At 40.5% G+C, this 26,346-nt stretch overlaps 2 protein-coding genes across 4 annotated transcripts in view; one reads left to right on the top strand and one right to left on the bottom strand.

Annotated features, from left to right (window-relative positions):
• Positions 1-25,655, top strand: part of LOC126473607 (collagen alpha-1(XV) chain-like) — a 960,439-nt gene extending 934,784 nt beyond the window's left edge. For all 3 annotated transcript variants that reach the window (XM_050100770.1, XM_050100771.1, XM_050100769.1), the window contains 2 exons: positions 15,338-15,453; positions 23,297-25,655. In XM_050100770.1, the coding sequence (XP_049956727.1) occupies positions 15,338-15,453; positions 23,297-23,603 (423 nt within the window). In that variant the 3' untranslated portion in view covers positions 23,604-25,655. The remainder of the gene's footprint in view (positions 1-15,337; positions 15,454-23,296) is intronic.
• The window catches only part of LOC126473608 (GTP-binding protein GEM-like), a 460,931-nt gene that overhangs the window by 20,150 nt on the left and 414,435 nt on the right, over positions 1-26,346 (bottom strand). The window lies entirely within an intron of this gene.

Genomic DNA, 26,346 nt, shown 5'->3' with positions numbered 1-26,346 from the left:
GGTGGGGGTAAGGTTCAAATGCCTCTTGAGTACTATGGGACTTAACCTCTGAGGTCATCGGTCCCCTATAACTTAGAACTACTTAAACCTAACTAACCTATGGACAGCACGCACATCCATGCCCGAGGCAGGATTCGAACCTGCGACCGTAGTGGTCGCGCGGTTCCAGACTGTAGCACCTAGAACTGCTCGGCCGGGGGTAATGAGGAGGCTGGAGCTATGAGGGGGAGGGATAGTATGGTGGGAGTGGCGGACAGTGAAGTGTTGCAGTTTAGATGGAGGGTAAGAGAGAAGGTGCGGAGGGGGCAGGGGGTAAGCAGCGGAAAGGAGAGAAAAAAATAAAAATAAAAGAAATTGAGACTGGGTGTGATGGTGTAGTGCTGGAATGGAAACAGGGAGGAGGCTGGATGGGTGAGGACAGTGACTAACAAAGGATGATGCCAGGAGGGTTACGGGAATGTGGGATGTATTGCAGGGAAAGTTCCCACCTGCGCAATTCAGAAAAGCTGGTGTTGGTGGGAAGGATCCATATGGCACAGGCTGTGAAGCAGTCATTGAGATGAGGGGTATCATGTTTGGCAACGTGTTCAGCAATAGGGTGGTCCACTTGTTTTTTGGCCACAGTTCGTCAGTAGCCGTTCATGCGGACAGACAGCTTGTTGGTTGTCATGCCTACATAGAAAGCAGCACAGTGGTTGCAGCTTAGCTTGTAGATCACAGGAGTGGTTTCACAAGTAGTCATGCCTTTGATGTGATAGGTGGTGTTAGTGACCAGACTGGAGTAGGTGGTGGTAGGAGGATGTATGGGACAGGTCTTGCATCTAGGTCTATTACAGGGGTATGAGCCATGAGGTAAGGGATTGGGAGCAGGGGTTGTGTAAGGATGGACGAGTATATTGTGTAGGTTCGGTGAACGGCGGAATACCACGGTGGGAGGGGTGGGAAGGATAGTGGGTAGGACATTTCCCATTTCAGGGCATGACGAGAGGTAATCGAAACCCTGGTGCAGAATGTCATTCAGTTGCTCCAGTCCCAGATGGTATTGAGTTACGAGTGGAATGCTCCTCTGTGGCAGGACTGTGGGACTTTGGGAGGTGATGGGAGATTGGAAAGATAGGCATGGAAGATTTTTTTTTTTTTTTGTACAAGGATGGGAGGATAATTATGGTCAGTGAAGGCTTCAGTGAGACATATTTATAGAAGGACTGCTCGTCACTCCAGATGTGACGACCACAGGTGGCTAGGCTCTACGGAAGGGACTTCTTGGTGTAATTATCCTCCCATCCTTGTACAAAAACAAATCTCCTGTGCCTTATGTTCCAGTCTCCCACCACCTCCAAAAGTCCCACAGTCCAGCCACAGAGGAGCATTCTACTCGTAGCTCAGTACCATCCAGGACTGGAGCAACTGAATTACCTTCTCTGCCAGGGTTTCGGTTACCTCTCGTTGTGCCCTGAAATGGGAAATGTCCTACCCACTATCCTTCCCACCCCTCCCACCGTGGTATTCCGCCACTGACGAACTGTGGCCAAAAAACAAGTGGACTACCCTGAGCTGAACACGCTGCCAAACATGATACCCCTCAACTCAATGAGTGCTTCACAGCCTGTGCCATATGGGTCCTTCGCGCCAGCACCAGCTTTTCTGAATTGCGCAGGTGGGAACTTTCCCTGCAATACATCCTACGTTCCCGTAACCCTCCTGGCCTCAACTTTCATTAGTCACTGTCCTCACTCATCCAGCCTCCTCCCTGTTCCCATTCCAGCACTACACAGCCGTCATTTCACTGCCACACCCAGTCTTTTAATTTCTTTTATTTTTATTTTTTTTCTCTCCTTTCTGCTACTTACCCCCACCACCCTCCGCACCTTCTCTCCTACCCTTCATCTAAACTGCAACACTTCACTGTCCCCCATTCCCACCATACTATCCCTCCCCCTCCCCACCCCAGTCTCCTCCTTACCCCCACCCAGTCGCCATTCCCATCATGCACTGGTGCTGCTGGTCACTGCAGATCTGTGTGTAAGTTGCGCTTGCGTGAGTGTGTGTGTGTGTGCGCATGTGTGTTTGTGTGTCTAATGCTGACAAAGGCCTTAATGGCCGAAAGCTATGATTGTGCGAATTTTTTTATTGTGCCTATCGCGGCTCAGCCTCTCTGCTATATAGTTAGTAGCAACTTTCCTTCTCTCATATGTGTAAATAAACTATTCAGCCAATTTCTGAGTTCCCATTGTTTTAATACTAGCTATTGACTACAGTAAAATCACATCTCAATAACACTGTCTACTAGTCATCTGTGAAAACCTGTAGTTCACCAGTGACATTGTGACCTGCCAAAAGTCCAACAACATCCACATGGCCTCATTTGCTAGTGCCGATTTCTGACATGTAATACCTCATGCTGGCCAGTGAGTGCAGAACGGAGAACAACATCCCAGTCATATGTAATGCTAGCCGTTCTGTTTTCCTTGATCACTGGAGTGCTCTTGTTCTGACACAGTAGATATCTCTTGTTGAGTTGCTTGTATGTGTATTTGTCAGTCCAGAATCAAAATACTGATTGAGCAGTAACATGTTCTCTAAAATGACTTTCCATAATAATTTGCAATTGTGCACCATATGGCAATTTGACCTCAGTTCTTTGCTTTTTATGTCTATTAATTTTCCACTTATTCAGCTGGCTTCCCATCAAATCCCACCTCTGTAACACCATTTCAGTCATGTCTGTGTGTCTTTTGAGAGAAGAGAGATGATAAAATATTATATAACCATGGAATTTCCAAAATGTCATCCTTTCCCTCTGTTGTGTAGTGTACATTAACTGCATATTTTAATTTGTCAGTATGGTAACCTCTGGCAGCACAATACTGAAACACTTATCAAGAATGAACAAGATGCATTTTAAATTTCCAGTCTGTTACCTGTATTTATTGTGCTTCCAAGATTAAATTCAGCACAAACTTGACCAAAATGATTTAATTTTTGTTGGTGTATCTTTTTGTGGATGATATGTCTTCTGTAGAATTCTTGCTGCGCATGCTATTCATCCACACTTTGTTCAATGAAAGTACCAAGTGAGGAGGTTAAGACACTGGACTCATATTCAGGAGAATGACATTCAAAACCCACATCCAGTCATCCAAATTTAGATTTTCCATGCTTTCCCTGAACTGTTTAAGCATTTTCTTGAAATATCGAAACAACTGTTTGGAAAACAAACAAGTGGGTCACAGAAGGGATAAAGGATTTGTATCAAAATAAGGAGAGATTGTATGAATACTCCAAGTGAACTACTAATCCGGAGTTTATTGCCTACTCGAAAGATGCAAACAAATACTAACATAAACAACTCCAAATGCAAAAAAATTGAAAATTACTAACTAATGTGTAATTCAAAAATAGAACTAATGTATTGTGGCAAGTTTTAAAAAACAAAATAGGTACAAGGTCAGTTAATCACAGTAATATAGGGGTGATTAAGAATAACAATAAACTAACTGATCCCAGACAAGTGGCTAGTGCTTTCAATCTTTATTTCTCAAACATAGCTCAGCAGTTAGGTTATTCATGTATCTTGCAGTACCTGGGGAGCTATCTAAAATTATGAAGGGATTACCTAATAAATATCCAATGGATGCTGATGAGATACCAGGTGTTAAACAAACAGATGTTGATAAATGACTCGAAGCATGAGTTCAGAGCTGGAAAGTCAACCCAGTTCGTAATTTTTCCTTATTGAATGGGATACTAACAGTAGTGGATGGTAAGTAACATGTATCTGAAATACACTCCTGGAAATGGAAAAAAGAACACATTGACACCGGTGTGTCAGACCCACCATACTTGCTCCGGACACTGCGAGAGGGCTGTACAAGCAATGATCACACGCACGGCACAGCGGACACACCAGGAACCACGGTGTTGGCCGTCGAATGGCGCTAGCTGCGCAGCATTTGTGCACCGCCGCCGTCAGTGTCAGCCAGTTTGCCGTGGCATACGGAGCTCCATCGCAGTCTTTAACACTGGTAGCATGCCGCGACAGCGTGGACGTGAACCGTATGTGCAGTTGACGGACTTTGAGCGAGGGCGTATAGTGGGCATGCAGGAGGCCGGGTGGACGTACCGCCGAATTGCTCAACACGTGGGGCGTGAGGTCTCCACAGTACATCGATGTTGTCGCCAGTGGTCGGCGGAAGGTGCACGTGCCCGTCGACCTGGGACCGGACCGCAGCGACGCACGGATGCACGCCAAGATCGTAGGATCCTACGCAGTGCCGTAGGGGACCGCACCGCCACTTCCCAGCAAATTAGGGACACTGTTGCTCCTGGGGTATCGGCGAGGACCATTCGCAACCGTCTCCATGAAGCTGGGCTACGGTCCCGCACACCGTTAGGCCGTCTTCCGCTCACGCCCCAACATCGTGCAGCCCGCCTCCAGTGGTGTCGCGACAGGCGTGAATGGAGGGACGAATGGAGACGTGTCGTCTTCAGCGATGAGAGTCGCTTCTGCCTTGGTGCCAATGATGGTCGTATGCGTGTTTGGCGCCGTGCAGGTGAGCGCCACAATCAGGACTGCATACGACCGAGGCACACAGGGCCAACACCCGGCATCATGGTGTGGGGAGCGATCTCCTACACTGGCCGTACACCACTGGTGATCGTCGAGGGGACACTGAATAGTGCATGGTACATCCAAACCGTCATCGAACCCATCGTTCTACCATTCCTAGACAGGCAAGGGAACTTGCTGTTCCAACAGGACAATGCACGTCCGCATGTATCCCATGCCACCCAACGTGCTCTAGAAGGTGTAAGTCAACTACCCTGGCCAGCAAGATCTCCGGATCTGTCCCCCATTGAGCATGTTTGGGACTGGATGAAGCGTCGTCTCACACGGTCTGCACGTCCAGCACGAACGCTGGTCCAACTGAGGCGCCAGGTGGAAATGGCATGGCAAGCCGTTCCACAGGACTACATCCAGCATCTCTATGATCGTCTCCATGGGAGAATAGCAGCCTGCATTGCTGCGAAAGATGGATATACACTGTACTAGTGCCGACATTGTGCATGCTCTGTTGCCTGTGTCTATGTGCCTGTGGTTCTGTCAGTGTGATCATGTGATGTATCTGACCCCAGGAATGTGTCAATAAAGTTTCCCCTTCCTGGGACAATGAATTCACGGTGTTCTTATTTCAATTTCCAGGAGTGTATTTCATATTTAAGTACAGCCTTCAATGTTATTAATCATGAGATTAGGTTAAGTAATTGAGGAATTAGAGGTAACAGGTGGATCCAGTCATACATCAACGATTGTGAACAGATTACAGAAGTATAACACAAAGATAGCGAAACACAGACTTTCTAGTTCTTAGAGTAATGAAAAAAATATCAAGAAGGCTTCGCAGAAGTTATAGGACCTGTCCTATTTCTGTTGTATGTAAATGACTTGGCTGATACAATAAATGACAAACCACAGTATTCTTTGCAGATGACACTGATGTACTAATTGCGTCAAACGGTGAGGAAAAGCTGTGGGACCTGCAACATTAGTTATGAAAGATTTAGTGTAATGGTTCAGGACCAATAGGCTCAACTTAAATTATGAAAAAAATGTGGCAGTTAAATTTCACACCAAGTGAAATCTCAGTCCTGAAAACATTGCTTTAACCATTGAATGGTAAATGAAAAAATTATTCAGATGTGAGTCAGACACAGTTCTTATGGTACACACTCAGGATGATTTCAAGTGAGAGATGCACCTTAACAGTCTACATAAAAAACTGAGTACACTTACATTTTCTATTGTATTCTTACTCAAAATAGAAGTTGCTCATCAGTAGTGACACTCTACTGTGGCAGTATACCACTATACGGTCATTATCCGAATGATAAAGCAAGATAAATACAGGGATTCCTCTAGACCTCTTTCTTTTTAAAATTCTGAAAATGCTGCCTCTGTCTTAAAGGTGATTGTACATATCGGAGTTACGTTACATAACTTCTTATTTAAAATCCTTCCCGACATTAAATACAGTTCAAGTAAAGTTGAAGCAGTTCTTGCTTAAACACTGCTTCTACTCTGCCTCTGAATTTCTGGAACATCATAACAAGTAAACCTGATTTATCAGACATTGTTAATTATATAATCATGTATTATGTCACTTTCTGTTATTACCAACTGAGTACCCAGTATTGCCAGGGTGGGTATTCATTCCAGTCATCTATTAGTCCATCTTATCTTCCATCCTCTCTCTGTTCATCTGCTCTTCCCCCCATCTCTCCATCTATCTGCTCCTCCCCTATTCTCTATCTGCTTGCTCCCACTCCCCCCCTCCCCTCCCCCCTCCCCCCCTCTCACTCTCTCTCTCTCTCTCTCTCTCTCTCTCTCTCTCTCTCTCTCTCTCTCTCTCATTCCACCTGCACCTCCACACTCTGTCCATCTGCTTCTCCCTCTACCCATCCCTTCCCCCTCTTCTAAATTCATCTCGTCCTCCTCCTCTCTATCACCTCCTCATCTCCTTTAACTCCATCTCCTCCTGTTTTCCTGTTTCCTTCCTCTGTCTGTCTTCCCCCCCCCCCCTCTTCCTGTACATCCCCCCCCCCCCAAATCTCTCTGTCCATCTCCTCCTCCTCCTCCTCCCCCTGTCCATCTCTTCCTCCCCCCCCACCCCTTGTTTGTCCATGTTCTACTCTCCATTTACTTCTTCCCCTCCTTCCATCCATCTCCTCTTACCTTTCTATGCCCATTTCTCCCTCCTCCTCTCTCTATCCATCTTCTCCTCCCCCTTTTTCTTTGGTCATCAGTCTACTGACTGGTTTGATGCAGCCCGTCACGAATTCCTTTCCTGTGCTAACCTCTTCATCTCAGAGTAGCACTTGCAACCTACGTCCTCAATTATTTGCTTGACGTATTCCAATCTCTGTCTTCCTCTACAGTTTTTGCCCTCTACAGCTCCCTCTAGTACCATGGAAGTCATTCCCTCATGTCTTAGCAGATGTCCTATCATCCTGTCCCTTCTCCTTATCAGTGTTTTCCACATATTCCTTTCCTCTCCGATTCTGCATAGAACCTCCTCATTCCTTATCTTATCAGTCCACCTAATTTTCAACATTCGTCTATAGCACCACATCTCAAATGCTTCAATTCTCTTCTGTTCCGGTTTTCCCACAGTCCATGTTTCACTACCATACAATGCTGTACTCCAGACATACATCCTCAGAAATTTCTTCCTCAAATTAAGGCCGGTATTTGATATTAGTAGACTTCTCTTGGCCAGAAATGGCTTTTTTGCCATAGCGAGTCTGCTGTTGATGTCCTCCTTGCTCTGTCCGTCATTGGTTATTTTACTGCCTAGGTAGGAGAATTCCTTAACTTCATTGACTTCGTGACCATCAATCCTGATGTTAAGTTTCTCGCTGTTCTCATTTCTACTACTTCTCATTACCTTCGTCTTTCTCCGATTTACTCTCAAACCATACTGTGTACCCATTAGACTGTTCATTCCGTTCAGCAGATCATTTAATTCTTCTTCACTTTCACTCAGGATAGCAATGTCATCAGCAAATCGTATCATTGATATCCTTTCACCTTGTATTTTAATTCCACTCCTGAACCTTTGTTTTATTTCCATCATTGCTTCCTCGATGTACAGATTGAAGAGTAGGTGCGAAAGGCTACAGCCTTGTCTTACACCCTTCTTAATACGAGCACTTCGTTCTTGATCGTCCACTCTTATTATTCCCTCTTGGTTGTTGGACATATTGTATATGACCCGTCTCTCCCTATAGCTTACCCCTACTTTTTTCAGAATCTCGAACAGCTTGCACCATTTTATATTGTCGAACGTCTTTTCCAGGTCGACAAATCCTATTAAAGTGTCTTGATTTTTCTTTAGCCTTGCTTCCATTATTAGCCGTAACGTCAGAATTGCCTCCCTCGACCCTTTACTTTTCCTAAAGCCAAACTGATCGTCACCTAGCGCATTCTCAATTTTCTTTTCCATTCTTCTGTACATTATTCTTGTAAGCAGCTTCGATGCATGAGCTGTTAAGCTGATTGTGCGATAATTCTCGCACTTGTCAGCTCTTGCCGTCTTCGGAATTGTGTGGATGATGCTTTTCCGAAAGTCAGATGGTATATGGGCAGACTCATATATTCTACACACCAACGTGAATAGTCGTTTTGTTGCCACTTCCCCCAATGATTTTAGAAATTCTGATGGAATGTTATCTATCTCTCCTGCCTTATTTGACCGTAAGTCCTCCAAAGCTCTTTTAAATTCAGATTCTAATACTGGATCGCCTATCTCTTCTAAGTCGACTCCTGTTTCTTCTTTTATCACATCAGACAAATCTTCACCCTCATAGAGGCTTTCAATGTATTCTTTCCACCTATCTGCTCTCTCCTCTGCATTTAACAGTGGAATTCCCGTTGCACTCTTAATGTTACCACCGTTGCTTTTAATGTCACCAAAGGTTGTTTTGACTTTCCTGTATGCTGAGTCTGTCCTTCCGACAATCATATCTTTTTCGATGTCTTCACATTTTTCCTGCAGCCATTTCGTCTTAGCTTCCCTGCACTACCTATTTATTTCATTCCTCAGCGACTTGTATTTCTGTATTCCTGATTTTCCTGGAACATGTTTGTACTTCCTCCTTTCATAAACCAACTGAAGTATTTCTTCTGTTACCCATGGTTTCTTCGCAGCTACCTTCTTTGTACCTATGTTTTCCTTCCCAACTTCTGTGATGGCCATTTTTAGAGATGTCCATTACTCTTCAACTGAACTGCCTACTGCGCTATTCCTTATTGCTGTATCTATAGCGTTAGAGAACTGCAAACGTATCTCGTCATTCCTTAGTACTTCCATATCCCACTTCTTTGCGTATTGATTCTTCCTGACTAATGTCTTGAGCTTCAGCCTACTCTTCATCACTACTATATTGTGATCTGAGTCTATATCTGCTCCTGGGTATGCCTTACAACCCAGTATCTGATTTCGGAGTCGCTGTCTGACCATGATGTAATCTAATTGAAATCTTCCCGTGTCTCCCGGCCTTTTCCAAGTATACCTCCTCCTCTTGTGATTCTTGAACAGGGTATTCGCTATTACTAGCTGAAACTTGTTACAGAACTCAATTAGTCTTTCTCCTCTTTCATTGCTTGTCCCAAGCCCATATTCTCCTGTAACCTTTTCTTCTACTCCTTCCCCTAAAACTGCATTCCAGTCGCCCATGACTATTAGATTTTCGTCCCCCTTTACATACTGCATTACCCTTTCAATATCCTCATACACTTTCTCTATCTGTTCATCTTCAGCTTGCGACGTCGGCATGTATACCTGAACTATCGTTGTCGGTGTTGGTCTGCTGTCGATTCTGACTAGAACAACCCGGTCACTGAACTGTTCACAGTAACACACCCTCTGCCCTACCTTCCTATTCATAACGAATCCTACACCTGTTATACCATTTTCGGCTGCTGTTGATATTACCCGATACTCATCTAACCAGAAATCCTTGTCTTCTTTCCACTTCACTTAACTGACCCCTACTATATCTAGATTGAGCCTTTGCATTTCCCTTTTCAGATTTTCTAGTTTCCCTACCACGTTCAAGCTTCTGACATTCCACGCCCCGACTCGTAGAACGTTATCCTTTCGTTGATTATTCAATCTTTTTCTCATGGTAACCTCCCCTTTGGCAGTCTCCTCCCAGAGATCCGAATGGGGGACTATTCCGGAATCTTTTGCCAATGGAGAGATCATGATGATACTTCTTCAATTACAGGCTACATGTCCTGTGGATACACGTTACGTGTCTTTAATGCAGTGGTTTCCATTGCCTTCTGCATCCTCATGTCGTTGATCATTGCTGATTGTTCCGCCTTTAGGGGCAATTTCCCACCCGTATGACAAGAGAGTGCCCTGAACCTCTATCTGCTCCTCCGCCCTCTTTGACAAGGCCGTTGGCAGAATGAGGCTGACTTCTTATGCCGGAAGTCTTCGGCCGCCAATGCTGATTATACAGGGTGATTCAAAAAGAATACCACAAGTTTAGGAATTTAAAACTCTGCAACGACAAAAGGCAGAGCTAAGCAGTATCTGTCGGCGAATTAAGGAAGCTATAAAGCTTCATTTAGTTGTACATTTGTTCGCCATTTCAGCCAATAAAGTTTTTGGTCCCTTTTTCTTCGAAGGTGCTACTGTAACTGGACTACAGTATCTGGAGATGTTAGAGAATCGGCTGTTCCCTCAGCTCGAACAAGAAGCACAACAATTCATATTTCAGCAGGATGGAGCGCCACCACATTGGCACTTATCTGTCCGTAACTACCTGAACGTCAACTACCCGAGGTGATGGATCGGCCGCCAGGCAGCCCGTGACAGAGCACTTCATCACTGGCCTCCAAGAAGCCCTGATCTTACCCTCTGCGATTTTTTCTTATGGGGGTATGTTAAGGATATGGTGTTTCGGCCACCTCTCCCAACCACCATTGATGATTTGAAACGAGAAATAACAGCAGCTATCCAAACTGTTACGACTGATATGCTACAGAGAGTGTGGAACGAGTTGGAGTATCGGGTTGATATTGCTCGTGTGTCTGGAGGGGGCCATATTGAACATCTCTGAACTTGCTTTTGAGTGAAAAAAACCTTTTTAAATACTCTTTGTAATGATGTATAACAGAAGGTTATATTATGTTTCTTTCATTAAATACACATTTTTAAAGTTGTGGTATTCTTTTTGAATCACCCTGTATATCAAAATTTAGGCAGTGGCGGGGATCGAACCCGGGACCGAAGACGTTTTGATTATGAATCAAAGACGCTACCCCTATCAGTGTCCAAATCCTCCTTACCCCTCTCTGCCTATCCAACTCCTCCTCCTCCTGCTCCTTCTTGCACGTTATCACCAATATCCCAACGGCAGGTTTTTGGTTCTTACCCCAACAGTACGCAGTTGTCACACATTTAACGAATTTCACTCATATTTGTATAAATATTTCACCCGTACCTCTAATAGATTTTGCCATGCAGTTTCACACAGCTTAATGTTTATGATGTCCTATCTTGTATTGAACACTAATAATTGTGCAGGTACATTCAATTTTATATGTGGATACTGTCTGCAAAATTTGTTGCAAAAAAATCAGTAATAGAGAAGTAATAAATTGAAACATCATGCATGGTACTGCAGTTTATCATGCACCTCAGTGTTTATAAGCCATGTGTCCTGAACTATATGTCATACAGTCATATCTTCTTGCAGGTACATTCAGTTGTATATGTGTATACTGTCTGCAGAATGTATTATGAATAGAGGTACTAGTAAAGAAGTAATACACAGTGTAATGCACAGTGAAAATGAAGTGAACAATAAACTTTTTTCCTTTCATTATGTCAATGGAGAAAAAACTCATGAAGCTTTGGTTTGTTGCAAACCACTAATTGCTCTCATTCTCAAATATTGAATGGATATTATCTGACTACTTGTGCATCATGGGATACAATAATTTTTCACCTCCACCCCTACTGCTTTGAGAGGGAGATGGTTCGTACCCCACAGTACTTCTTACTGGATAGTAAGTCATATGTACAAAGTTTGGTTGAAATCAGTCCGGTAGTTTAGGAGGAGACGTGGAACATGCATGCATGCATACATACATACGTACGTACATACATGAATACGTTCATACATACATACATTTTTATAATATATATGGATTTATGGTGACTGTATTGCTCGTGTAATCTCACTTAATAACTATTGTAACTATAAATAACTAGTGTCACCCCTGACTTACCCTGTATCATGCGTACTAGCAATTTAATATGTCACTTTATATTATGATGTGCTTTGATTATGTGAAGCTTGTAGTCTCACTCAATTACTACTGTAATTACAAAAGAATTATGTCACCTTTAATTTGTTCTACACCATTTGTACAAACAGGGTATTAAAAATGATTAGTGGACCAAATAAAAATAATAAAGAAATGCTGGAATGGTACTTCAAAAGGGTAGGCATGATTTTTTTTTCCCAATCCGAGCTTGAGCTCCATCTCTAATGACTTCATTGTTAATGGGACATTAAAGCCTAACCTTTATTTTCTCAAAGAAAATCTTTTTATTCCATAATACTAGTTTTTCAATACTAGAATTTTTAATGATAAGGAGATTTTGAACAGACTTCATCCCCTTTGTTGGACTGTAGATTTTAGCATGTATTTAAAAAAATGACAGTTTTGCAATAGTGTATTCAGTAAACTTGAGTGAGATGGTGTGTGAAATGATCAAACCTATTCCATCTCTCCGTAAGATTTTTTTAATAATAAATTATACATGACAGACATACAAACTTGTGTACAAAGTCATATTGTACAAGTGATTCATATGCATAATTTGCCTCATTGTTGTATGTTTTGGCACAATCAGGCAGTTACGGAGCATATGATAATCAGGATATTTCCTTTCTGGCTTTGGCATGTCCTCTGCCGACTTACGTTGTACAGGTATTTTCTTTGAGTAGGTGGAATCTTTTCAAGAGAACGTTAGTCACGGCGTCTGCATGGGCAGAGATGTGAAAAAGAAATAGTATTGGTGTTTGTTTGCTTTGTATCACAAAAAATTTCCCAAAATACACAAGATGAAGGACACATACATTTGGGCTATTCATATTAAATAAGTGAAAGAACATTTTTCCCACCATTTTAACCAATATCCCTTAAAAAAGTAGAAAGAAGTTATTTAGAAGTAAAGGCCCACTCACCAAGTATCAGAAGTGTTGAGTCATTGGCAGGCTCACACAAAAAGAATGATTAATGTCCAGAAGAAATCTTTCGATGACCTACAGTGCGCACACTCTCTCTCTCTCTCTCTCTCTCTCTCTCTCTCTCTCTCTCTCTCTCTCTCTCTCTGCATGTATCTGTGTTTTCTACCCATCGAAAGGTTTCTTCCAAAAACTAGCAATGTTTTATTTTTCCTTTTCTTTTTTTACCCCTGACACATACAGAGGGGTGTTATAAGTTTAACATGCTTATGGCATTGTAGCTCTTCAATGAAGAGCTCCCATTTCAATGTAGTGATTTTTTTTTTTTTTTTTTAGCTGAAAGCTGGGTTAATTGAAATGATGTGCTTCATGAAAGTCTGTTCAGCCATTTAAATTTCATCAGCTAAATAAAGTAAAAAGTTTTCCACCAGTGCACTCTCTTGATATACACTATGTAATACATAACAGCTACATCAAGTAATATAGTAGCAGATTGTAGAGCTCAACAGATCGTAATAAAAGCCCATGAGAACATTTCTTTACCTTTTATGGTTGACCAACAATGATGATTTTTGTCTTTTGAAGTCACCCATTTCAGCACCTACAAAGCTAAAAAAAAATCATTGTGACTCAACTGTAAAAGATAAACATGTACTCTTCCAGACTTCTTTGTAGTTCTATTAGCAGTATGAAATTCAGTACTAAATCAAATGGTTTTGCATTACTAGTCTAGGCAGCCTATTGAAAGAAAGTGCAATGGCAGCCCACTTTCTTCTGATTTGATTTAGAATTGTCACCACAGCTTATTGCTTATGTTACCTAAATTACCTAAGTATATACCAAAACACAGCTAGTGAATACACGTGTGAACTGAAAAAAAGAAACATGTAAATTGCGTAAGTGAAAAATATCTTTCATCGCAATTTTGTGTATGTTCAGCAAAGTATGTGTATGAATGTTGGGATAGTGCGTTGATCATATCATGTCTACTGGTAAAATATGAAGTTTGAAAAGCATAAAATGAAACATGAATTGAAATATCAAAAAAGAACTGTGACACAAAAACCTCTAAAAAGGAAAAAACTAATCTGTATTGCCCCTTCAATATAAGTAGTAACATTTTTATCTCAGTGTCATCACATCGGGAGACTACTAAGTGAATAAAATAGAAACAGAAAACATCCAAAAATGATAAAGTGTGAAATTGAAATACAAGTAAGCTATAAAATCAATGTGGGTAAATATCAAAACAATGGTATCAAATTGTTTAGTCCAAGTGTTAATAAATTTACTCCAAAAAATTCACAATATAAACACAACTATCAATGATGTCTGCTCTCACGCAACTGCCTGCTCGGGTCACTGCAGTTGGTCACGCCCTGCACACCATGTGCCACTCATGGCACAACTTGCGCTCGCAGTTTAATGAAGCACGAGTTGGTATGCTATCGTTGAACCACTGCAGGACATAGGCCTCATAAGATAGATTAATGCATGAAACTAAGACCGTATGTAATCATGTAAAAGTATGATGTAAAATAAATTGGTAACTCTATTCATTAACAATGTTAGACTAGTTAATCATGGATTGGTTTTCATATTTTATATAATTAGTAATTATAACTTTGCTAACGATTTTGAGGTGTTGATGCAGGACACACAGAACTGGAAGAGACGACGCCAAACAGAAGAGGCTTATACTTAGCTGTTCGAACAAAGATAGTAGCTGTTAACTTTTTTTTCTTTCTTATATTATTATTTAGTTAGTGGTCCCCCAATTCCATGATTCTTGGATCAAAACAGTACTTCTTATATTAAAGTGGCAGTTCATATTATTCTTTTACTTTTAGAGGGTTTTTTTTTTTTTTTTTTTTTTTTTTGTAAGCTCAACCCTTCCGCTGTTCAGTGACTGTTCTCCTTTACTCCTAAATTATTTACAATCTGTAAGAAATCATTTGATCTCATTTATCCTGCTCCTGTCTTCAAGCTATCCATTGTGCAAACAGAGAATCAATAGAGCAATGAACAGCCTACAAAAGTAGTATGGGGTCACAGTATGAGGCTGTTGTGAACACCAAAACCGGAAACTATGTAACAGGTCACTGTGGAGATTCTTCCTTGTGTCATCTACAAAGTTCTGAAAACACTGGACACCAAGTGCAAGAATGGTTTTGAATTTTTACACATAGTATGTGCTAGACTCAAGTGCAATTGCTTGTTTGCCATCACCTAAATCCTTCTTCGTCTCTGCTCACATGCTCAGCATATCATGTAATGTGATAAAATGTATGCTTTTACCTATATTGTAAGTGTTCTACATTTCTCATCCGTTATCTTATCTTCCTATTTTTATATTTTCCCCTCCTGAAACAGTTGATACAGGAATATTAATGCTTATGTGCTTAACCTTACAATAATGTAATTTTTTGGTCATGTGTTTCTAGGACACTGATTAACAGTCTTTATATTTTGAGTTTAAGGTATTTTGAGTCATTTCTTACTGCATAGATTCCAAATTTTGAAAATTTGCAACTCAGACAGCTTTGTTTTTTTATATATGTTCTAGGGCGATGTGTTGTTCAATTCGTGGAAGGAAATGTTTAATGGTGATGGTGCTGTTTTCTCACAACAGCCACGAATATACAGTTTTAGTGGTAAAAACATTCTCACTGATTTTGGATGGTAAGTAATCTGAATTTGCATTCTGAGTGACACAGCCTTGTGCATCTTGAGTAATATACAATTTTGTTCTGTATACATTCTCTAACATAAGATATTGATGTCAATGTTGGGTGCTGGGAATTATTTATTTAATTTTATTTAATGCTAGTAATGATGCTACTGGAAGCACATTTTGAGGTGGGTTCTATCAATTACAAATAGCTTATGCAAAGATTGAGATACTGGAGGTGGGGAAGAAATGGTAGGGAGGTAGTGCAGATGATAGGTCGTGCATTCGTATCATGCAACTCCTCTTCCATCTCCTTGTCACCTACACTCCTCTGTGCCAAACACCAGACAATGTCATATGTATAGTGATTCCATCCCATCTGAAACTCTTATGTTTTATTTTCTGTACTATCATACAGTCTCAGCCTTCTATCATTTTAAGTTGCCTGAAGGCCAAAACTAAAACAATGGAAAGTCCAGAATGGGAATTCAACAAAGTTAAAACATTATCTCCCCCCTCCCACCCCGAACCATGGACCTTGACGTTGGTGGGCAGGCTTGCACGCCTCAGCAACCACAATGGAGGGGCATCTGTTGAGAGGAAACATAGTAGATGAATATGGAATCGGGTTCAGAAAAGAAAGAGGATAACTTAATCATAGCTAACACTTGGTTCAAGAATCATAAAACAAGGTTGCATACGTGGAAGAGGCCTGGAGATACTTGAAGGTTTCAGATAGATTATATAATTGTAAGACGGAGATTTAGGAACCAGGTTTAAATTGTAAGACATTTCCAGGGGCAGATGTGGACTCTGACCACAATCTATTGGTTATGAACTGTAGATTAAAACTGAAGAAACTGCAAAATGGTGGGAATTTAAGGAGATGGGACCTGGATAAACTGAAAGAACCAGAGGTTGTACAGAGTTTCGGGGAGAGCATTAGGGAACAATTGACAGGAATGGGGGAAAGAAATACAGTAGAAGAAGAATGGGTAGCATTGAGGGATGAAATAGTGAAGGCAGCAGAGGATCAAGTAGGTAAAAAGACGAGGGCTAGTAGAAATCCTTGGGGAACAGAAGAAATATTGAGTTTAACTGGTGAAAGGAGAAAATATAAAAATGCAGTAAATGAAGCAGGCAAAAAGGAATACAAACGTCTCAAAAATGAGATCAACAGGAAGTGCAAAATGGCTAAGCTGGGATGCCTAGAGAACAAATGTAAGGATGTAGAGGCATATGTCACAAGGGGTAAGATAGATACTGCCTACAAGAAAATTAAAGAGACCTTTGGAGAAAAGAGAACCACTTGTACGAATATTAAGAGCTCAGATGGAAACCCAGTTCTAAGCAAAGAAGGGAAAGCAGAAAGCTGGAAGGAGTATATAGAGGGTCTATACAAGGGTGATGTACTTGACAATATTATGTAAATGGAAGAGGATGTAGATGAAGATGAAATGAGTGGTATGATACTGCATGAAGAGTTTGACAGAGCACTGAAAGACCTAAGCCGAAAGAAGGCCCCTGGAGTAGACAAAATTCCATTAGAACTACTAATAGTCTGTGGAGAGCCAGCCCTGACAAAACCCTACCATCTGGTGAGCAAGATGTATGAGACAGGCGAAATACCCTCAGACTTCAAGCAGAATTTAATTCCAATCCCAAAGAAAGCAGGTGTTGAAAGATGTGAAAATTACCGAACTATCATTTTAATAAGCCACGGCTGAAAAATATTAACACGAATTCTTTACAGACGAATGGAAAAACTGGTAGAAGCTGACCTCGGGGAAGATCAGTTTGGATTCCATAGAAATGTTAGAACACGTGAGGCAGTACTGACCCTATGATTTATCTTAGAAAATGGATTAAGGAAAGGCAAACCTACGTTTCTAGCATTTGTAGACTTAGAGAAAGCTTTTGACAATGTTGACCGGAATAATCTCTTTCAAATTCTGAAGGTGGCAGGGGTAAAATACAGGGAGCGAAAGGCTATTTACAATTTGTGCAGAAACCAAATGGCAGTTATAAGAATCAAGGGGCATGAAACGGAAGCAGCGGTTGGAAAGGGGGTGAGACAGGGTTGTAACTTATCCCCGATATTATTCAATCTGTATATTGAGCAAGCAGTAAAGTAAACAAAAGAAAAATTCAGAGTAGGAATTAAAATCCATGGAGAAGAAATAAAAACTTTGAGGTTCGCCGATGACATTGTAATTCTGTCAGAGACGGCAAAGGACCTGGAAGAGCAGTTGAACGGAATGGTCAGTGTCTTGAAAGGAGGATATTAGATGAACATCAACAAAAGGAAATTGAGGATAATGGAATGTAGTCGAATTAAATCGGGTGATGCTGAAGATATTAGATTAGGAAATTGGATGCTTAAAGTAGTGAAAGAGTTTTGCTATTTGTGGAGCAAAATAACTGATGATGGTCGAAGTAGAGAGGATGGCAATGGCAAGGAAAGCGTTTCTGAAGAACAGAAATTTGTTAACATCGAGTATAGATTTAAGTGTCATGAATTCGTTTCTGAAAGTATTTGTATGGAATGTGGCCATGAATGGAAGTGAAATGTGGATGATAAATAGTTTGGACAAGAAGAGAATAGAAGCTTTCGAAATGTGGTGCTGCAGAAAAATGCTGAAGATTAGATGGGTAGATCACATAACTAATGAGGAGGTATGGAATAGAATTAGGGAGAACAGAAATTTGTCGCACACCTTGACTAGAAGAAGGGATCAGTTGGTAGGACATGTTCTGAGGCATCAAGGGATCACCAATTTATTATTGGAGGGCAGCGTGGAGGGTAAAAATCGTAGAGGGAGACCAAGAGATGAATACACTAAGCAGATTCAGAAAGATGTAGGTTGCAGTAGGTACTGGGAGATGAAGATGCTTGCTCAGGATAGAGTAGCATGGAGAGCTGCATCGAATCAGTCTCTGGACTGAAGACCACTACAACAACATGAAAAGTATAGATTGCTACTCATCATAAAGATGCCAAATTGAGCTAGAGACATGCACAACAATGCTACGCGTGAGGTTTTGGGCAAAGCCTTCTTCAGAAGAGGAAAAAGCCACACATTCATTGAAGCAGGCACACCTGATGCACACATGACCACTGTCGGGCTGCTGTGGCCAGAATTAAACAAAAGCAGCAGTGCAGCGTGGTACACGGAAGGATAGCAGGGTGCGTCTGGAAGGAGGAATGAGTGCTGTCTGGTGGAATATGCGAGCACTTGATGACAGGAGGATTAGGCAGTCAGGCACAACATTTGGAGGCTGGGAGGGGGTTGGGGAGGAGAAGCATGAGGACTGGAAATGGAGAGGAGCAGAGAATGGGAGAAGACTGGTTGGTGCATTGGCAGAGAACTGTGTGCATGCAATGAGAGTGAGGTGATTTGGACTGGGAGCTAGTGATAGGAGGGTGAAGGGACAGTTGGAAACTGTTGGGTGGAGGGTGAGGGAGCAGCATATTACTGTAGGTTGAGGCCAGGCTATTTTTGGGAGTGTAGAATGTGTCATAAGGAAGAGTTCAGAAAAGTTGGTGGTGAAGACATAGCTAGTTCCTGGAGGTGATGGGAAGTCGGGGGGGGAGGGGGATGTGGCACAGAAAATCTGCTTGTGGACTAGCTCTGGGAGCTAGTACCTCTGTGTGTGAAAGCCTTTGTGAGACCCTCAACATACTAAGCAAGGGAATTCTTGTCACTGTAGATATGTCGCCCTGGTATGAACTTTTTGGTGTGGAAGGTAAGACAGCTGTCAGAATGCAGGTACTGTTGGTGGGTTTAATGTTGGCAGATGTGGATGGAGCAATCAAAGGGGAGATGTTCTACATCCTGGAAGGTGGTATGAGGAGTACAAGGTAAGGTGGATGGCAGAGAAGTTTTGAGGTTATGAAGGAATGAAGACAGTGTGTCTTCAGCCCCAAGTCCAGGCCATGAAGATGTCATCATTGAACCTGAACCGGACCTGGGGTTTGAAGGTTTCTTCTAGATGGCCCATAAACAGGTTGGCATATGAAAGTGCCATGTGGATGCCTTGTCTGTGCCAGATTTGTTTGTATGTCTTCCCTTCAAACCAGAAGTAGTCATTTGTTGGGATAAAGTTAGTAAGATGTGTGAGTAATGAGGTAGTGGGTTTGGAGTCTGACAGACATTGGGAAAGGTAGTGTTCAATAGTGGTGAGATCATGGGCACGAGGGGTGCTGGTGTACAGGGAAGTAGCGTCATCAGTGACGAGTACGGGTCCAGGAGGTAAATGTTTAGGTTCAAATGACTCTGAGCACTATGGGACTTAACATCTGAAGTCATCAGTCGCCTAGAACTTAGAACTACTTAAACCTAACTAACCTAAGGACATCACACACATCCATGTCCGAGGCAGGACTCGAACCTGCGACCGTAGCGGTCGCGCGGTTCCAGACTGAAGCGCCTAGAACCTCTAGGCCACTCCGGCGGCTAAAGGGTTGGGGATGGTGGAGAGTCAGTGAAGGAAGTGATTGGTATCTTCAATTTGGGAGGCTAGATTTTGGGAAATTGGTTGGTCGTGTTGGTCAACAAGGGCTGAAATTCTTTCAGTGGGAGCACAATAACCAGCTACATTGGGACATCAAGTATTGTTGGGTTTGTGGATTTTTGAGAGTTTTTGAAGGTTGGTGTGCAGGGTGTTCTTGGGGTGAGAAGGGAAATGGTTTCAGGGGAGTGGTTCGGGGAAGGGCCTAAGGCTTTAAGCAGGGATCTGACATTATGTTGGACTTCGGGGATGGGGTCACTGTGGCAGAGTTTGTAGGTGGAGGAGTCAAACAATTGGCAGAGGCCTTACACTAAGTAGTCACTGTGACTCATAATGAACAGAGGTGGAACCTTTGTCTTCAAGTAGGATGAATATGTTAGGAAATAATTAGAGATTATATGGTTGTCCTTTATTTTGCTGAAAGGTTGTTGTTCTTAGGAAGGGGCCTGCGGAAGAACAGTGATGCCAAGTGTAGATCTACATTTACATCTGGATGGCTGCTCTGCCACTCAGACTTAAGTGCCTGGCAAAGGGTTTATTCAGCCACCTTCACAATATTTCTCTGTTATCCCACCCTTGAACGGCACTCGGAAAAAATGAACATGCATATCTTTCCATGTGAATTCTGGCTTCCGCTATTTCATTGTGATGATTGTTTCTCACTATGTAGGTTGTTGTCAACAAAATATTTTCACATTTGTAGGAGAAAGCTGATGATTGAAATTTTGTGAAAAGATCCCACCGCGACAAGAAATGCCTTTGTTTTAATGATATCCACCCCAAATGCTGTATCATGTCCTTGACACTCTCTCCCCTATTTCTCTATAATACGAAACATGCTGCCCTTCTTCAAACTCTCTTTATGTACTCCGCTATCCTATCTGATAATGCTCCCACACCGTGCAGCAGTACTCCAAAAGAGGACGGACAGGTTAGTTTAGGCAGTCACTTTAGTATATCTGTTGCATCTTGTAAGTTGTCTGCCAATAAAACTCAATCTTTGGTTTGCCTTCCTCACGACATTTTTTGTGTGTTCTTTACAATTTAAATTGTTTGTAATTGTAATTCTTTGGTATTTAATTGAATTTGTGACCTTCAAATTTCATTGATTTATAATTTTATTATGTAACTGAAGTTTAATGGATTCCTTTTAGCACTCATGTGGATGACCTCACACTTTTCATTATTTAAGGTCATTTGCACCGTAGAGATATCTTATGTAAATGATTTTGCAATTGGTTTTGATATTCTGATGACTTTACTAGACAATAAATGATATCATCATCTCCGAACATCCTTAGATGGCTACTAGGGAACAACAGGGGCCTATAACATGACTTTGAGCAATGCCAGAAATCACTTCTGTTTTACTCACTGACTTTCTGTCAGTTAATATGAACTGTGACCTCTCTGAAAGGAAACAACAAATCCAGTAACATAACTGAGACAATATTCTATAAGCACATGATTTGATTTCAACACATGTGAGGTATGGTGTCAGAAGCATACTGGAAATCTGGAAATACGGAATCAGTTTGAAATCCTTTGTTGATAGCTCTCAGCACTTTGTATGAGTAAAGAGTTGTGTTTCACTAGAACAATGATTTCTAAATTCATGTTGACTGTATGTCAACAAGCCATTCTCTTCGAGGCGATTCACAATGTTAGAACACAATATATGTTCCAAAATCCTGCTGCGTATTGACGTTAATGATATGGGTCTGTAATTTAGTGGATTATTCCTATTGCCTTTCTTTAATCTTGGTGGTACCTGTGAAACTTTCAATTTTTTGGGTATGGATTTTTTGTCAAGTGAGTTGTTAAGTATGGGGCTATTGCAGTAGCATACTCTGAAAGGAATCTAATACGTATACAATCTGAACTGAAAAACACGCTTTTATTAAGTTATTTAAGTTGCTTCACTACTCCAAAGCTATCCATGTTTAAGTCACTCACATTGACATTTGTCGATTCAAATTCTGGGGAAAATGTGCTTCGGCTTTTTTGGTGAGGAAGGTAAGGAATTCCTGGACAGTGGCTATGGTTGATTAGGTATGGGTGGGGGGCTTGGTTGGATGGTGATATGAAATGGGAGAGGCAGGGTTCGATGTTGGGATTTGGTTGGCTTTGATTGGAGGTATTGGTGGCAAAGAAGAGATTGCAGGGATTGGGAAAAGGAGAATAGGTCTTTGACGAGTCCAGCATGGTTAAAGGTGGGAGTAGGGCTGAAGATGAGGCCTTTGTATTAGACTAAAAAATTTGATGAAGAGGGTAACAACATTGTCCCAACATTTTCTGAAGAAGGCTTTGGCCAAAAGCTCAATTTGCAACGGCCTTTTTGTTGTGCCTGTCTTAAAATCAATTTTTCATCTATGTGGTGAGTAGCAATCTAGTGTTTTCATAAGTTTTAAAGGCTAAAACAGTATGCTATTATAGAAAATGAGTAGAAACTAACTGTTGCAGACAGCATGAAATTATTTTTAAAAAATTCTTAGTAACTGTGTACCAAAGTTCAAACAAAAGTACAGGAAAAAGTGCCCATATATTCGTTAGGGGCCGTTGATGAGGCTGTACATATGAAGCAATGAATAATCAGTATCAATGGAAATAATCAATTTTTGTAAATATAATGTAACTGGATGCAAAAAATGTACTAGCCAAGCGGTGGCAACATTGTTTTACATCATTTTACTTCAGTTTCTGCACCACAATATAGCAATGGGCACACATTCTGTGATTCTTTGCTGCCCTTTGGCAAGTGGAATATCTCCTTCCTGTTTAAAATGTCATAGCATTTTTATAGTAATAGTTACAGTCAATTACATGAAGTTTGTATGTAAGCTTCCTGCTTACATGAGAAGACAACTGTTGCCACAGTTCAAGATAAGTTTTCCCATTGCAGTCCATTTCTTTTACAGTATCTGGCTACACCCTAAGAGTAGGTATTACAAACACCTTACTCCTCATCATGTACCATACTGGGATGGATATGCCAATTAATACATGAAATAAACTTAATGTTGTATTGTATACCACGTCATGCTCAACGGTAGTCTCCTTTTGCACACCCAACAAAAAGCGATAGAACAAACACACAGCTGCTTCTGACTTTCAGCCAAAGGGTCAAAAGTTTGTTGGGAAATCAGCATGTTTAAGGGTTTGTACTCTCTCATCAAGAAGGATCACAAACTGCTTCAAAGTAATCTTCATTATATTAAACTGATGCACTGAGTTTTAGATGTATTGCTACATGTCTGAGATGTTTTACTTGACACTAAAATACGGATGCTACAAAACTATAACTCAACAGGTATAATCAGACATATCAAAATGTCCTTTCAGGCCACAGAAGATGGTGTGGCACGGTTCTCATCCATTGGGTGAGAGAGCTATGGATACTTATTGTGATGCATGGCACTCCAGCAGTACAGATAAAGTGGGACTGGCTTCATCACTGTTTGCTGGCCGGCTTCTGGGTCAAGAGAGATTCTCCTGTAACAACCGATTTGCAGTTCTGTGCATTGAAGCTACGAGCGAAGGTGGAGTGCGACGACGAAGAGATACAGGTGACCACGAGAGGACACTCTCTGAGGACGATTATTATGAACTGTTAAAAGACATTGATAAAAAACACCACCACCCTCAATAGTCAGACCTTGCACTATAACATGTATAGAGGTTCCTCGTATTTCTTGTCGACCAGCTGAAGAAATATTTTGCTTTCTTTGGTTTCAGATTGTCTGATTGTTATCAATAACAAATTTATGTTTCTACAATGTGACTGTAATTATTTATTGCCATGTTAATTTATTTATAGTGATGTATAGTAGTTTTCATAGAATTAACACAAACATTTTTATGTTTATTTTTTTCAATTGTACATGAAAGTCATAGCTTTGTAAGTGGTATCACATACCATGTCAGTTAATTTAATACAAGACAAAGAGACTGTGTCGTTTCATGTGAAATGATAAATGAGAACAAACTAATTAATCCAGAAAGTGTTTAATATTTTCAGAGATATTCTTTGTACAAGATGCTAGAGGAAACATGTTTCTAAGTATAAGAATGTATCATTACTATCTTAATTTTACATTGTGGTACAATAGCTAAAAGTTACCATAAACTTTGCAAAATAATGTCATTATAAAAGTGAGCTGACTTGCATACTACAGAAATCGTTTTTGTGTAACATAAATAAGCATATAGTGTCAATTGTGTGTGAACTGTGTGGCCTACATTTTGTTTAGAACGTACACCTAATTGTGGTGTACTGTCACAGATGGAATACTGTTAAGTCTTCAGTGTTCTGAGAGTAAGTAATTTTTATGCGCCAATGAAGGGCAGTACAAATAACATCGCTCTGTGCACAAACATAGTGTCTAACTGGACTCATTGCTATGTTACAGACTTATCTTTCTTGGTGTGTTGATTTTTTATTCCATTTAAAAGTGTTCTGATCTGTATACACATACTTATACTCAAATAAAAAAAAAATCTGTATCTATATGTTTAACAAAAGCCTTTCATATTTAACTGGTTTTAACATAAATTTCAAAATATTTCTCTGCTGTCACTCAGTTATTTGTGTAAAAATGTAAGGTGTGCTATAAGATTTCTGAGTATATCTTTCATAATCTAGAGAGCTTTGACTTTTCTATCCTGTTTATCTTTCCTCATATTATTGTGTAATGTGTGTGTAATAATTATTTGTATTTTCACTTATAATGTGACTGGATAAAATTGTGCCATAAACTATTCAAACTATGCATTTTAATTAATGAAGTAAAGAAATTGTAAGGCTGAGTCATATTTCATGTTTGAGGATTGCTGTGTAGATTTAATTAACAGTTGCAGTAGGAGCATTGGTGTAAAGATGTAATTACTGCATGTGCCACAACACACAAAGAAAATATGATTACAGATGTGTAAATGAAAGCAATAATGCATGCAGAGTTACCTGTCAGATAACAATTCCATTTTAAGGTAATGACAATACACTACATAATATGTATGATGTCCATTATTTGGCTTTACCAAGAAATTGCATGATGAAACATTACATTGACGATTATATTGTGCCAATGTTTTGTATGTTTCAGTTTTCCTAATTCAGTCCTCCCTATTTCATAAGTGGTATTATATTCTTCTGATTTGTGTGTGTGTGTGTGTGTGTGTGTGTGTGTGTAGCTGTAATTGCTATTATACTGTTGTGATGGAAGTTTACTTATTACATACATCATTATTACTTATTATCACATCATAACTTTTGTTTTTACCATCATTGAAACTGCACCACTGTTTAAAAAAATCTTTGGAACAATGTTCTGTAACAGAAATACTTCATTTCAGATCTTGAAATAGCATAGAATTCTCTCATCCATAAGAAATAACAGTGCATAGAAATTGTGATGGTACAGATCAAGTGTAAACTGCAGATACTGTGGGTAATATACCAAAGCTCAATTTATTTACTGGCAATGAGAATGATTGTATACATAGATATTGTGCATGTTTGTTTGATGTATTTATTTGTGATACATGGTAGATATAAGTAGAGTTACGTGAAGTATACAAGTGTATGGTTATTATAGTTTTAAATTAATTGTCTTATATTAGAGAATAATTTTATTGGATAAATTGTTTGTTTTGTGTAAACTGAAGTGAGACCTAACTATAAGCAAAAACTTGTTTCAGTTTTGTAAATTTTTATGTATTTTGTACAGTAAGAGTTATATTGTATAATTTTTCTTGAACCTGTGTTAAACAATAAACAATGTAACTCATGATTCTGTAATGTCTTGCCATATGAAAGAAATCAGCTGTTGTTTTTTGACACATTGGTAATTGTAAACTCACCTCTATTTAAATAGTGCAAGACTGAGCACATTTAACATTCCTGTAATACTTTGCTCTCGGGTTTCACTGGGTGTCAGCTTGCAACATTCACTTGTGTTATCGTACGTCTGCAGTGCCTGGACAGTGTTGTTATTGTTTCCATTGGTGGGGCATTGTGCCTATGTAAAGTCTTTGAAAGCAATAGACATTGATCTTGCTGGCCAGTTCAATAAGCAGCAGATTATTGGTGGTCCAGATGTCTTTTGTGGACTGAGAATGCAGTCAGCTGTCTTAGGAGGCAGTACACGGTTGACTTTGGCTGTTGTATGGGGGAACCATGCAGACTATAGTGGCCTTGAAGCTTTCCCTGATGCTTTCCTTCCATAAAAAAGCAGCACTCAAGTAGCTTTTACATATCACAGTGTGAAACGAACACTTATTTAAACGATCAGGAGATCATACAAAATACTGCAGATTATGTGAACATAATACTGCAGATTATGTAAATATAATCTTACAATTCTTCCTGATATCTTTCAGGTACAGTGTAGTAC

This window comes from Schistocerca serialis, chromosome 4 (assembly GCF_023864345.2).
Source record: "Schistocerca serialis cubense isolate TAMUIC-IGC-003099 chromosome 4, iqSchSeri2.2, whole genome shotgun sequence".
NCBI lineage: Eukaryota > Metazoa > Arthropoda > Insecta > Orthoptera > Acrididae > Schistocerca > Schistocerca serialis.
The sequence above is the reverse complement of the archived record's forward strand: the minus strand, read 5'-3'. Positions and strand labels throughout refer to the sequence as shown.